Here is a 15989-nt window from a genome sequence, read left to right as displayed (position 1 = left end):
TGATGGTCGATAAGCTTTATGTTTTCGTTAGTTAAAGAGTTGCGGATAGTTTGTGTTGAAGTGTATTTAAAGCAGTCAATGGCGTAGGTAGATTCAGACTGTATGCTGTACTTTAATGTAATGTAGTTGTTGTAATTTTACTTTTGCAAGTATTTATGATGTAAATGTGATATCAAGAAGGAAACAAATACTGTATACATTTTGTATTGTTTTATCAACAGTTTTCACCATACGTTAATGTGGAAGAGTGAACAGTAAACGGTTAATCTTACTGCGATCCTGTTTTCATTGACTACGGTTTACCTCGGTGTTTAGTTCAGCGTTCTCTTACACCTGAGCGAGAACACTACACTTCACCTTTGTTTAAAGACCTTCCATTGATTTCCTAACATTTAATTTAGAACTATTTGATTTTGGTCCATTGTACATTGACTCTTGTTTAGTCTTTATTATAGGAAATAAGAAGATATGGATAAACCTCCAAACAATTCACCATTTTCCCTTTCATCCTGAATTGCCTTCCAACTTTTGTTACAAACAATGCAGGAAACTCTTTATTTCTTATTCAAATATTATAGTTGATCTATTATGAATCAATAAACTAATCAGGTGTGCAAACAGGCTGCTGGTTACCAACTCCAAACCCTCTCTATCAGAATATTTCTAGGAAGTGTGAAGAGCTCATATTTTTTAAAAAAATTTGATTTTGAAGAGCGAACATCATTTGGAAGCAATTAGGTGAAGTCCAATGTGATATTGCAGGTTTAAATTCCTGCTTCTAAAGTGGACACCAAGTTTCAAATATCTTTCACCCCACCTGAGGAACTGGTTTTGTAGATAAAGGGTAAATAGAAAAACTGAGAATTTAACCTTCTACGCAATTCGTCTTTCTAAATGAAAGAAAGTATAGACATAATATCTGTTGTAACAACAGATCACTATGTTAGCTATTTGAAAAGGTAGTTTTATCTTAATTTATTTCTAAGAAAGTCCTCTTCATAATTCTGAGTACTAAGTCCTCTGCTTTATACCCTGTATACCCATGGCTGTGTCGCCACCCACAGTTCTAATCTGCTAATTAAATTTGCTGATGACACTGCATTGACCGGCCTAAGCTGAAAGAATAATGAGGTGGCCTACAGGGAAGAAGTCATCACTCTGTCACAGTGGTGTCAAGGAAACAACCTCTCCCTCAATGTTGCAAAAACAAAGGAGCTGGTTGTGGATTACAGGAAGAATGGGGATGGGCTAACCCCATCAATGGATCTGGGGTTGAGAGGGTTAACAGATTTAAGCTCCTCGGCATTAACATCAGTGAGGACCTCACCTGATCTGTACATTCTGGCTGTGTGGTGAAAAAGGCACAACAGCACCTCTGTCACATCAGACGGTTGAGGAAGTTTGGTATGGGCCCCCAAGTCCTAAGAACTTTCTACAGGGGCACAATTGAGAGCATCCTGACTGGCTCTATCACTGCCTGGTATGGGAACTGTACTTCTCTCAATCGCAGGACTCTACAGAGAGTGGTGTGGACAGCCCAGCACATCTGTAGTTGTGAACTTCCTATGATTCAGGACGTTACAAAGACAGGTGTGTAAAAAGGGCCTGAAGGATCATTGGGGACCCAAGTCACCCCAACCACAATCTATTCCAGCTGCTAGCATCCGGGAAATGGTACCGCAGCATAAAAGCCAGGACCAACAGGCCCCGGGACAGCTTCTTCCACCAGGCCATCAGACTGTTGAACTCATGCTGATTTGAGTGTATTTCTATGTTACATTGACTGTTCTATTTATTATAAATTATTGCAAATTACTATGATTGCACACGGCACATTTAGATGGAGACGTAACAAAGAATTTTACTCATGTATGTGAAAGATGTAAGAAATAAAGTCAATTCAATTTGATTTGATAATTTTCTTCCTTATCAGCTGTAACAAAAGCCAGCAATGGATATTTGTGGACAGAGGTTGTTTTCTTGACACCACTGTGACAGAGTGATGACTTCTTCCCTGTAGGCCACCTCATTATTAACTGAGTTTAGGCCAATCAATGCGGTGTCATCAGCAAATTTAATTAAAATTTACTGGATTTCATCAATTTAACACTGGCAAGTCCAGGCTCGGATATATTCACAGTAGGGATGTTGATAGTCCAGTGGAGGCATTAATGCATACCAAGTTCGTGACCAAAGTAAAGTAGTAGTGAACAGATCAGAGGGATCTGGCTGCGGAGGAAAGCTAGCTCTAGCCCATGCAGTTCTAATTATGCATTGCAGATAACCCAATTTCACCTCTGGGGATGTCACCCAAAGTGGGCATAGGCAGGCATAGAGATGCATGGATTATGTTGCCGGTACATACCTGTCCCCACACTAATGAAGCAGCATTCCACTGACATTACAAGCCCAGTGGAATTAATCTTTGAAATGATCATCAGATCCAACTGCAGTGTATGGACAAGGATTGTATTCCAAGTAAATTAAAGGTTTTTTTTTAATATGGATTTTTTCAATATATGGCTCACTATTGACATTTTTCATAAGATTTCCACTGAGAGAGAGAAGTACAGGCGGGGAGAAATCTATCCAAAAGACTACATGAACATCAGCTAGCTGTAACAAGACACAATTCTCTGTCAGTCGTCTCAGTATATGAAGACCGAGAAGGGCACTAGTTCATCTGGGAAACTATAAAAATCCTAACAGAAGCACAAAACAAGAAATCAATAGAAATCTTCGAAGCTTGTTTCTCAGTGGAAGACTCTATGAACAGGCATATTGAACTGGGTGCAATTTACAAACCTATGCATCTACAGATCGGGGCTGAGGGTTGAGCCAATAATGACAAATATTGATAGGAGCAAATGGAGATCACTCAGCTATCCGCTTGGCCGAGATGCAGCAGAGACTAGTGACCAGCATGACAACCAACCAATCAGAACAATATAAATGCGAGCACTCGGCAGAAACAACACATTTGCTCTCTGATGATGTTGCCTTGCAATTGGTGACAAAACGTTTGCAATCTAACCTCCACACCAGAGAAGAATGCTACAAACAAGAGGCAAGTGCAGTTTGATGTTCATTAGTTGCAAAAAGATTCCTGTTGTGACAATGCCCTCTAGTGACCTAAACACACCATCTGAAAATTGAAATAACAGGTATATTCCTATAATTGACTTTAAAGCGTCCTATTTGTATCTTCACTTCCTGTACTAGGGGTGACACTATTTTATCTATGATGGGACCTTGGATAGAAAAGCAGCCAGAGCTTTTGATAGTGGTGCCAAGTCAAGTTCAGTTTATTGTCATTGACACATGTACACCAACAAACAGAACAATGTTTCTCCAGACTAAGGTGCACACCACAGTACGTATAACTCACACATGACATGTAAAGTGAAATTACCATCAGTTAACAAATAATAAGGTGCATTTACGACACAAGTTTAAAAAGTAAACTGTATAATGCTACTGACACTTCATGTGTGATGAGACTTGGGTAGCGACAGAGAATTCAGTAGTCTCACAGCCTGGGGGAAGGAGTTGTTTCCCATCGTAACAGTCCTTGTCAAATGCTATGATACCTCCTGTCTGATGGTTGGAGTTCAAGGAAATTGTGGGACGGATGGGATATTTGATGATACTAAGGGCCCTGTATACACAGTGCTCTTGATAATTATCTCACCTATGTGGAAGAGAGACCCTGATAATCCTCTCAGCTGTCCTCAAGTACTTCGTTGGGACTTGCAGTCAGGTGCCTTGTGATTCCTGTACCAACTGGTGGTGTAGCTGGTCTGGACACTGTCTCTGGTGATCTTCTGAAAATTTATTAGCATAGGTGGGCGACTGGCAAAGCTCACCTCATATCTTCCAGAAATAGAGATGCTACTGTGCTTTCTTGACTAAAGAGCTGGTGTTGAGGGACCAGGTGAGATCAACCATCATGTGCACTCCCAGAAACTCGGTACTTCTAACTATCTCAATTGAGTAGTCGGGACTGATCAACTTGACCTTCCTGAAGTCCACAATAATCTCTTTAGTCTTGTCTATGTTGAGACTCAAGTTGTGGTGCTTGCACCATTCTATCAGCTGCTCAACCTCCTCTCTATATAGTGTCCCATCGTCATAGTTGATGAAGCCAACCAGTGTTGTGTCATCAGTGAACTTGATTCTGTTTGAACAGGGTCTAGTAGTACTGTCATATGTGAACAGCAGTGGGCTGAACCTGTAGCCCTGGAGGATGCCGGTATTCTGTGTGATGGATATCACTGCCAGCATGGACTTCTTCAGCAAGAATGTAGAAGACTGCTTACCGGAGAGGTCAGTTTGGGTGTTCCAAAACTGAAACCACGGATGAACAGAGAGATCCACTCCCTTTTGAAATCCAGGAGTGTGGGTAGCCTTGAACTATACAAAGAATTGAGAAATGACTTTCATGATGCTCTGAGGGATGCCAAGAGTCAATCTAAAATGAGAGTCCCAGAGCAGCCACCCAATACCTTAGAAAAACAGGGCAGTGTGCCTTAAAGACAGTGAAGCTGTCATAGCACGCATGAACTCTAGCCTTACAAACAACTTTGACCCCCTGCAATTTGCCTAACATCAAAACTGGTATATGGCCGTTGACATTTCCCTAGCCCTCTGCTCATCACTGGAGCATTCGGACAATAAAGCCAACTACATTAGACAGCGGTTTATTAACTACATCTCACATTTAATACCCTATAATTACAAACAAACTGATCTCCAACCACTTGGAACTTGGTCTCAATATCTCCCTTTGCAACTATACTTTTGGCTTCCTAACAAACTGACTGCAATCAGTAAGAATAGGCAGGAACACATCCACCGTGATTATTCTTAACACTGGTGCCCCGCAAGACTGCAGCCTCACCTCCCTGCTCTAATTCCTATACGTTCATGATTGTGTGGTCATGTTCTGCTCTAAATCCATCCACAAATCTGAAGATGACACCACTGTCATGGACTGTACCTGAAATAATGAGGAATCAGAGTACAGGAAGGAGCTGGAGGGAGCCCAGACACATCCTTCAATGTCAGCAAGTCCCTGTTGTCTGGCCATTGACTTCAGGAGGGGGTGGGTCAGTGCACATACTGACCTGTATAGGAATTATAGTGAGGGGGGAAAAGAGAGAGAAAGAGAATCAGACTAAAATAATAGATCGGGATAGGGGTAAGGGTCCCCCATCGACCCCATTAGGAGTCCCCTTATAATCTCTCCCCCCAGCCCTACCTTTCTTTCTCTTTTATTTCCCATAATTCTCCACCTTCCCCCAGCCCATTTCCCTCCAGCCTATCACTTACCAGCTTTCTACTTTATCCCCCTCCCCCCACTTCTTATCCCCCCTCGACCATCCCGTGTTACTTCACTCCTGATGAAGGGTTTTGGCCCGAAACGTCGTTATTACCTCCTCCCATAGATGCTGTCTGGCCTGCTGAGTTCTGCCAGCATTTCGTGTTTTTTATTTATTCCCACCATCTGCGGATTCACTCATGTACTAAATATTTACATGGGCAAGAACAATTCAAAATTCCAACAATTTGTTTAACTTCCAAATCTTAGATAGTATACCACAACAAATTCCTTTTAAATTAGAAGCAGTGAGATTCCTTTATTACTCTAATCTCACTAACTAGACCTAGTGTTATTCCCTATTTAAAAGTTTACAGACTAAACTTTCCTTTTTACTTATCCTTAGTTAGTTAGAAAACCAAATATAATTCCTATTCTCAGGTATTATAGTTAACTTCAGTTTTAGTTCCAGGCAGTATATCTAAAAGTTTAAATTCAAATTCAAGTATTATATATACACAGTTTAACTCTTTTCACAACAATTTTCCAACATATAACAATTACAGCATGGAAACAGGCCATCTCGGCCCTTCTAGTCCATGCTGTACGCTTACTCTCACCTAGTCCCACTGGCTCGCACTCAGCTCATAATCCTCCATTCCTTTCCTGTCCATATACCTATCCAATTTTACTTTAAATGACAATACTGAACCTGCCTCTACCACTTCTACTAAAATCTCATTCCACACAGCTACCACTCTCTGAGTAAAGAAATTCCCCCTCGTGTTACCCTTAAACTTTTGTCCCCTAACTCTCAACTCATGTCCTCTTGTTTGAATCTCCCCTACTCTCAATGGAAAAAGCCAATCCACATCAACTCGATCTATCCCCCTCATTATTTTAAATACCTCTATCAAGTCCCCCCTCAACCTTCTACGCTCCAAAGAATAAAGACCTAACTTGTTCAGCCTTTTCCTGTCACTTAGGTGCTGAAACCCAGGTAACATTCTAGTAGATCTTCTCTGTACTCTCTCTATTTTGTTGATATCTTTCCTATAATTTGGTGACCAGAACTATACACAATACTCTTAAATTCGGCCTTGCCAATGCCTTGTACAATTTTAGCATTACATCCCAACTCCTATACTCAATGCTCTGATTTATAAAGGCCAGCATACCAAAAGCTTTCTTCACCACCCTATCCACATGAAATTCCACCTTCAGGGAACTATGCACCATTATTCCTAGATCACTCTGTTCTACTGCATTCTTCAATGCCCTACCATTTACAATATATGTCCTATTTGGATTATTCCTACCAAAATGTAGCACCTCACACTTATCAGCATTAAACTCCATCTGCCATTGTTCAGCCCACTCTTCTAACCGGCATGAATCTCTCCGCAAGCTTTGAAAACCTACTTCATTATTCACAATGCCACCTATCTTAGAATCATCTGCATACTTACTACTCCAATTTACCACCCCATCATCCAGATCATTAATGTATATGACAAACAACATTGGACCCAGTACAGATCCCTGAGGCACACCACTAGTCACCGGCCTCTAACCTGACAAACAGTTATCCACCACTACTCTCTGGCATCTCCCATCTAGTCATAACATCACAACTTTTAAATAAAGTAAATCACATTCAGCAACTTATCAAAGTCTTTGCAAAAATAATCAATTCTTGCAGAAAATCAAATTCAGATTCTTCAAATGAAAATAAACTTGTACATCCAACTGTATTAAATCCTCTGTCATTACACATTTCGTTCCCATGCTGGTTCTTCATCTCGGGTGGCTCGCCATCTTGTTTCTTAGTTCATTGGATGAAATAGTTTATCATCCACAGTAAGTCAGTTCATAAACTTGTACGAAAACTTTACCAAATCCCTTGGTGTGATTTTACAAAACTAATTCCTGACTACATGGTAGGGCGTAAAAAGGAATATATTTTTTTTAAAAAAAGACAAACTTATACTTAACTCGGTAACAAATTATGTATTTAAATGGACAAACAAATTAGAACACTACTGATGTTACTAGTGGTTATCTGTCATATCCGGTGAAGACAGGAAACCTGTGTGGGTAAGTTTTTTAAAGTGGAAAAGATGGCACAGGGGCAGTTCTACTCTTTTGACCTCAGATGTCTTGGTCAGTTAGGATGAGTAGTCAGCACAACTGGGGTCTACCCTGGTTGACTACTTCCCTGATCATGACTACTTCTGTGCCTCTTAATGGACTTCACTCTGTATGTAGTATTGCAGAACTGCCGTTGGATCACACTATAGATCTCATCTGCCTGGTCTTCTGGAGTTGACTTTGCTTGCTAGAACAGATGTGCCTCCATCTCGCCAGGGTATGAGACCTGCCAGCTCCCCTCACACGGTTTCACCTACCTGTCAAGATGGCGTATGAGAGTCTGGAAGCTGTCATGTGCAGTCAGCTACTTGGAGCCACGGCTTTGAGCTGAGGGTCTGGGTGGGGTCAAAGTTAACAATCAAGATGCTTGTCAATACCTTCAAATTCTTCGTAGTCCCGAACTTGTTGAAGAAGTGAAATACTTTCATTTTTACTTCTGCCTGTTTCTGTCATTTCCGAGTTTGAATGCTCAAAACTGCAGTGAGTAATACAGTTCTAAATTGTCTTACTGCTTACCTCTCGCAGACAATTAGTGACAAAAATCACTGCTTTTTGAATGTACACATGCTATTTTAAAAACTATTTGTTCTATGCATGCTGCAGTGTCTAATGACTACACTATGTGTATGTGACTGATGCTAGAAAGTGTTCAGCAACAGCTTCAATTAATTAGCCCAATTCAGTGGACTATTGTCCCAGATAAACAAAGAGAAACCTTGCTATTTTCTCAATTTGTTTTTGTTTTTTAAAGAGTTGTCCCAAATAAGCTGTGACCCCAATTAACCAATGGCCCAATTAACTGGAATCCATTGTATTTGCTGAAGCAGGTAAAGTGAATAGTTTTTACAGACATTAGTCTTTCCTGGTTTATTTTTTGTTCCTGTGAGCCAGCATAGACTCGGTGGACCTTTACAAATTCTTCATTGATAATTAGTACTTGCTTATGAACTCTTCTTTTCATATCTTTTCTCTATTTTTGTGTAAGTTGCTTGTTGAATAATTAGACAACCTGTTTGGTGGTATTGGTTGCAGTCATTCCTGTGTCATCATTGTGGGAAGATTTAAATGTCGTGCATTGAATTATAATTTTAAAAAAAATTGATGCTTCCATGTGTCATAGTTCGTGCTAGTGCAGTTCCATGGTTAGATAATTTATAGTTGTTTCACGTAAAGTTGGACTGAAGCTAGGTTTGTGACTCAGTTCAATATCAATAACGTAGGAGGTAATACGTCAATTACATATCAATGTGCTTATGTAGTGCAGAAAAAGTGGCTAGATAAATTATCACCAATTTATGGACTTGAAAATTCCAAGCTATTTCTAACTTTTCTGAGCCTAACATTGCTAATTTGTTTGACCGCCCATGTGTGGGCCCTGAACTCCAATTTTCTCCTTCCACAGCTCTGGCCAAATTGCTGTGATATCTGCTGTTTATTCATCAGCCTTCTTGCTGCATTTTAAGCTGATGACACAGCAATCTTTATCTTTGTGTTATATAGGAAACATAATGGCACTTTGGAGCAATACGAATGTAGGTGTAGCTGCTGCTCAGATTACCCAAGGCAAGATTCTCTTAGAGCCTGCTTTATACTGAAAGGTTGAGTGGTATTTACGGCAGCAGGGAACATGTATATACAGTTATCAGAATCAGTTTTATTATCACCAGTGTATGTTATGAAGTTTGTTGTTTTGCAGCAGTAAAATGGATGCACCACCTCTCAAAGATGTTCTTTTTGGCAGGGTGTATTGTGTTGTCATGGAGCTGGTGGAGGCTACAACCCTTTGCGTCCTCTAGCAATCCTATATATTTGAGGCAGGCTGGTTAGCCCGCTGAATGCATTCAGAATTTCCTCTATTTCAGAGTTGTATATCTGAAATTTTAACTGTCTCATTTAATTTAACATGTTCAAAAATGCTTGTCTCCACTCAATTTGCATGCTGGAAGGTGATAAATAGAGACTCGGGAAGCTAGAGCTTACTTCCATTCTTCCCTGTCCCTTTTCCTCTCCGAAAGCTGCTGGCCACTTAGAAATTTGTTTTGGAAACTGACAAGGCAATCTCTTAAATGGCCCGCTGCTGTGAGGTAGCAGGTGTTGTATTATCATAACTGTTGAGTAAAACAACATCTCCTAGGAACCCACTTCCACTTATGACATGGGATTCAATGAGGAAATGGAGGAATTGTGATAAAGACAATTTTATAGTAGTACAGTTCTTGGCAGTACCAGGTGTTGCCCCTTCTACAACCTGATAGCACTAGTGAAGTTAAAAGAATTCGCACAACTCTTTCTTATTTATATGTTTTAGTTGCAGAGTTAGGTGGAAACTGTTCTATTTTGTCTGCAAATTATGGCTTAATATCATTATTTCAAAAATTATGTTGATTCCAGGAAAAATAAAGTGTTAAATACTCTTGTAGATACTGAAATCATTTTGTTCAGTTTTCATATTTTGAAAGGCTAGGTGCTGATTCTTGACCAGATTTCTTCCTTTTTTTCCTAAGGGTTTTGGTTTTTAAATGTTCTTGTGTGGGGATGCCCACAGCTTTTTTTTTGTACCTCCAGCACTTTGTGGTTAAGAACAGTTAACTCAGTGCGGCACATTTTGGTCACTATTATCATGTGTTGAGTGATAATCCAGATTCTTTGAGTAGAGTTTTGTTTTAGTTCAACAATGTATACAAGTTTTGATCAAGGCTATGAATACTATTTCAGTAGTTTTAAGAACTTTAACCAGAGCAACTAGTAATTACAATAAATCAATAGAAAGTAATATAATTTCTTGAACAAATGTCTTGATTGTATTATTTTTAATACTGAATCATGAAACCAGTTGAATATCATGCCATGTGAAATGCTTCATTGTATAAATGTGAAGGGAATTGGCACAGCTTTCTGAATTTGCCATGCATGTTTATTGTCATGCACTAGCAAATTGACACAGAATTACAAAAAACGAAACCATGATGTACTGCTGTTTGATGAGAGATTAAAGCAAAGATTCATTCTAAAGTGAAACTTAAATCCCTTGCATATAGTGGACTCCTTTTATTCCTAAAAGTTTCAAATATTTATCTTCTCTTTAGAATGGTAACGAATTCCCAGAACATGGTCTTAGCAAATCTTATACTTCTTCTGGAACCACGCTTGGAGTAGATTTACGAAGAGGGAGAAGAAGATTCTCTGGTAATCTTCAATTGCCACCATTGGCTTGGAGGCAGGGGGAAAGAGCGAAGACTCCAGAAAGAGACAGCATACCAAGGCCGACCACTTTACCATTGCAAACACCTCCGCGGATAGCTATTACACCTGTGGACCAAGATTGGTAAGGCTATAACCTGAACTTACAGTATGGAATTTAACTGTGACATGCTTATGATGGATAAATGTTTCTGATTGATTATCGGATAAGTGAAGGCAAGATGGGAATGTAGGAAGGTGGAATAGCCTATTAGGCCCAGAGAGATGGTGGGGGGGGGGAAAGATGAGGTTACAGTAAAGAAATTGTCAAGGGGGAACGTGCAATTATTCTTATCTGCCAAAATTCAAAGTAAATTTATTATCAAAGTACATATATATCACCATATACAGTACGTCCCTGAGATTCGTTTTCTTGCAGGCATACACAGTAATGGTTTCCCCCGCTATCCGATGGTAAAGCATTCCTATGAAACCGTTTGTAAGCCGAAATGTCGTAAAGTGAAGAAGCAATTACCATTAATTTATATGGGGAAATTTTTGAGTGTTCCCAGACCCAAAAAATAACCTACCAATTCATACCAAATAGCACATAAAATGATGCTAATATATAGTAAAAGCAGGAATGATATGTTAAATATACAGCCTATATAAAGCCTATAGAAATAATGTATGTACAGTGTAGTTTCACTTATCAAAATCGGGAAGACAGCGAGCCAAAATCGATTTGGAGAAAAAAAATCAGCACGTACATGCTTGCGCACACAACTACCGGCACAAGGCTTCATGATCATTGTAGTCTTTCTCAGGGTAAACACATGTATAAAGCGGGTATCTTTTTTCATAAAAGTGAAAATCCTCTTTGGTTAGCGAAAACAGGTACTAATATAGATCTTTCGTAACAGCGAGCTTTCGTAAAGCGAATGTTCGAAAACCGGGGGCCACCTGTATATCCAGGAAACACAACAAGTCAATGCAGGCCTGAACCTAACAGGAAGGACAAACAACCAGTGTGCAAAAGACAACAAACTGTGCAAACACAAAAGAGGGAAATAAGAATAATAAATAAGTAAATAAACAATAAATATCAAGAACATGAGATGGAGTCCTTGTAAGTGAGTCTGTAGGTTGTGGGAACAGTTCAGTGACGGATAAGTGAAGTTGAGTGAAGTTATCCCTGCTGCTTAAGAGGTAATACCTGTTCCTGAACCTGGTCGTGTGGGTCTTGAGGCTGTTGTAACTTCTACCTTATGGTGGCAGCTGCGAGAAGAGAGCATGGTCTGATTTATTATGGTCCCTGATGATGGATGCCACTTTCCTGCGATAGTGCTCTGTGTAGATGTGCTCAATAGTGGGAAGGGGTTTACCTGTGATGGACTGCGCTGTATCCACTAATCTTTGTAGGCTTTTCTGTTCAAGGGCATTGGTGTTTCCATCCCGTTCTGTGAAACAACCAGTCAATATACTCTCCACCACAAACCAAAAGAAGTTTGTCAAAATTTTATATGTCATGCCGAAACTTTGCAAACTTCTAAGGAAGTAGAGGCACTGTCGTGCTTTCTTCATAATGACACTTATTGTGGCCAGCAGCATCAATGTGCTCACCCTGCTCCTCTGTTTCAGAATTCATGTGAAACATTACCCTCCAGGAATCCGGGCACTCTGCTCCCCTTGTACCCTATCCTAGCTTCTGGCTGTTGTTTATTGTCGTGCCAAAATGAGGCACAGGCAATCCCTTGCATTACAGGTAGGTTGCATTCTGACAAAAAGGTGTACTTTGTGATTTTCCATGATTCAAAACTGCATCATCTGCGCATGTGTTAAGAAATGCAAGTTGGAAAAAAGTGTTTAATTACTTCAAATAAATCCTGTACGAATTAGTTTTTGGGTAGTGATTTATGGATTTTGTAAGGGGGAATTTCAGTACCCAGAATGGCTGTTTTGCCTGTACTTGGTTTTAGATAAAAGCAAGATGCAAATTTGCAAAGAGGACTCAAGATCAAGATTACCATCCTTCTGTACATGAGTGTAAAAGAGAATGAAATTACTGTTACTTTGGATCTGATGCAGCTTTAAAAAGTTACTAAGCATAATGAACACAAAAAGGAAAAAAGATGCAATAAACTATTAAAAATCTTATATAACATAACGTACAAGTAATTGTCTGTTGCCGTATGTACATAAAATTAGTTTACAGTATGTAAATAGACTGATTGTATATTCATAAAGTGATGCTAGTTAATGGTGGTGGGATGTGTTAATGGAGGTGCTGATCAGCCTGACAGCTTGGGGGAAGAAACTTTGAGTTGAGTGGTCCTAACGTGGATGCTTTGAAGCCTCTTTCCTGATGGGACTGGGACAAGCAGTCCATAGGCAGGGTGTGTGGGGATGCTTCATGATATTGCTTGTCTTTTTCTAGCACTTTTCTTTATATGTCCTAGATGGCTGATAGCCTGGAGCTAGTGATGTGTTGGGCAGTTTTAACCAGCTGTTGTAAGCCCTTCTCTCTGCCACAGTACTGCTTGTAGGATACTCTCAACTGCACATCCGTAGAAGACCATGAGTATTGAATGTGCATAGTTCAGCTCTCATTAGCCTCCTCTGAATGTAGTGTCACCAGTGTGCTTTGTAACCTTTCTCAGGCAGCAGGGAAATGAAGGGTACATACATACACCATCTACAGATTGAAAAGCAGAAGAGGAAGTGTGAGATTTGAGCAGAATGAAGCATGAGTTGTGCTGCTGGTTGTTACGTAAGCAAAGACAACGTTAAAGCAACCGAGTTTGATTTGGTCTATTTGGGCAAGTTCGATCTACAACTAAATCCCTATAGGAACCTCCAGCTGCCAGTTGCATGCCATCCTCTCCTGAAAGAAAGAAAGGTGTCAATGTCATAGAATGTATTTGGATGATGCAGTTGAAATGTGTGTGAGAAATATAGGTGTGGGATTTGCAAGAATGCTAAATGTGAGGGTTAGGTGAAGGATATGATGATTCTGGTTAGAAATCATTCAGCTACATCAGGAGATGCTTACTACAGCATGTTGAGATGTATTATTATTTCACTCCTCTTACAGTAGTAGACAAATGGTTTTCCTGTGTTTTTACACAAATTTCTGTATTTGCATACCTTACTTAAAGGTAAACCACCATGTCAGTAACTAAATTAATTATTTCTACCTTCCCAGGTATCTAATATTCAGGAAGAAATGCATATTAAACCAGACTCGAGCTGCAGCCCTGGAAATCCTTTCTCTGGGATGTGTATTTTAACTGTTTACATTTCATTTATCACTTACCCAACAGCCTAGATTATTCACTCAAGGCACAATGAACTTGATATCCTCCACGAAGGATTTTACGGGGCAGCTGTTGCCAAGTTCCTGTACCACACTGAGACACAAAGACCCGTAGTTAATGATCCTTAGTCATGTGATAGTTTTTGTTTCTTGTCTTTCTTTCTAAGCTGGGTCACATTATGATCTTTGTTTTCATGAACACGAATCAGTTTTTCCTTACCATGCAGCAATTATATGCATTTGATAATTTTGGCCAAAGCAGTCCAAGAGCTGATTTGGATTTTTTTTTCTTTATTAAGCTTCAATTAATTTTTTGCAATTTTAAACCATGCTTGCAGCATTTACTGGCATAGCATACAAGAGGTGATTGATAAGTTTGTGGCCTAAGGTAGAAGGAGTCGATTTTAGAAAACCTAGCACATTTATTTTTCAACTTAGTCCCCTCCTACATTTATGCACTTAGTCCAGCGATAATGGAGCATACAGATCTTGGACCTCCAGAAAGTGTCCATAGCAGGGTTGATTAATAAGTTCATGGCCTAAAGTCGAAGATGAGTTATACAGCTCTCGTTACATGAACATACAGTTCCACTCTTTGAGTGATATTGCAGAAAGTTTGAAATTAATAACTCATCAGACATGATTGATAAGTTCGTAGCCTAAGGAAGAAGGAGATGGGTTAATAACTTCAAACTTTCTGCATAATCACTCAAAGAGTTGAACTGCATGTGCATGGAACGAGAGTTGTATAACTCACCTCTTTCTACCCTAGGCCATGAACTTATCAATCACCCACGCTATGGACTCTTTCTGGAGGTCCAAGATCCGTATGCTTCATGACCGCTGGACTAAGTGTGTAAATGTAGGGGGGGACTATGTTGAAAAATAAATGCGCTAGGTTTTCTAAAATTGACTCCTACCTTAGGGCACGAACTTATCAATTACCCCTCATATATGGCAAGAACAAAACTAACCAAAATCAAACAAACTAACATGAGTACACCTGGCACTATAGAACTGGCTGGTGGTGTAGTGGCATCAACACTGGACTTTGAGGCAGATGGTCCTGAATTTGAATCCGGCTGGGTCCCAACCTCGACAATAGCAATATCTGCGTGGAAAAGCTATGGACCCTATCCATAGGTCACCCTGATTTAATGGTTCAATGACTCAATGGTACTCAACAACAACATGGCTCTATAAGCTTAAATATTATGACAAATCAATATTGCACAGGATTTGGCAGTTATCATTACTCTACGTCCATGCACTCTTTTTCAACTTGAAGGTCCTGACCTAATGTAGGGTTTGATCAGGGCTTGTTACAATTTGATTCATAACTTGCTCAGCTACTTGCCTGATTTTAGCTGGCACCAAATAGTTTCTCTTGTTATAAGTTTCTGACTCTGTGGCACACTATTAAGTGTGTTATTGGCTTAATTAATTGTCATTCTGATTAGTTAGACTTAATGACTGCCAAGTCTACTAAAGCATCTACACTTGTTCAGCTTCTCCCTTGGGCATCTTTCATGGAGTTTGTGTATCATTCATTTTCTTCTGTATTTATTCAGAAGTGAGGTGCAGCGGCATCAGCTTCATTGACCTGATACAATTTACATGTGTTTGCTGTCCTGAGGCAACTCGGGGTGAATAAATTCCCAGGACTTGACAAGGTGTTCCCTTGGATCCTGCAGGAGGCAAGTACAGAAATTGCCAGGGCCCCAGCAGAGATATTTAAATCATCCTTAGGGACTGGTAAAATACCAGAGGATTAGAGGATAGCTAATATTGTTTCACTGTTTAAGAAAGGCTCTAAAAATAAACCAGGAAACTATTGACTGGTGACCCTGACATCGGTAGCAGGAAAGTTAATGGAAGGCATTCTAAGGGACCGGATAAATAAGTATTTGAATAGACATAGGCTGATTAAGGATTGTCAGCATGTCTTCATGTGTGTTTGGTCATGTCTAGCTAACCTTAGTTTATTTGGGAAAGCTACCAAGAAAGTGGATGAAGGCAAGG

At 39.8% G+C, this 15989-nt stretch overlaps 1 protein-coding gene across 1 annotated transcript in view; it reads left to right on the top strand.

Moving 5' to 3' along the window:
• LOC132401984 (cAMP-specific 3',5'-cyclic phosphodiesterase 4B-like) overlaps positions 1–13993 on the top strand; it is a 170537-nt gene extending 156544 nt beyond the window's left edge. Inside the window, exons 3-4 of the mRNA XM_059984383.1 lie at positions 10558–10796; positions 13857–13993. Coding sequence (XP_059840366.1) covers positions 10558–10796; positions 13857–13941 — 324 coding nt within the window. The 3' untranslated portion in view covers positions 13942–13993. The remainder of the gene's footprint in view (positions 1–10557; positions 10797–13856) is intronic.
• The last annotated feature ends 1996 nt before the right edge of the window (positions 13994–15989 follow it).

The sequence above is a fragment of the Hypanus sabinus genome, chromosome 11, assembly GCF_030144855.1.
Source record: "Hypanus sabinus isolate sHypSab1 chromosome 11, sHypSab1.hap1, whole genome shotgun sequence".
Taxonomy (NCBI): Eukaryota; Metazoa; Chordata; class Chondrichthyes; order Myliobatiformes; family Dasyatidae; genus Hypanus; species Hypanus sabinus.
The sequence above is the reverse complement of the archived record's forward strand: the minus strand, read 5'-3'. Positions and strand labels throughout refer to the sequence as shown.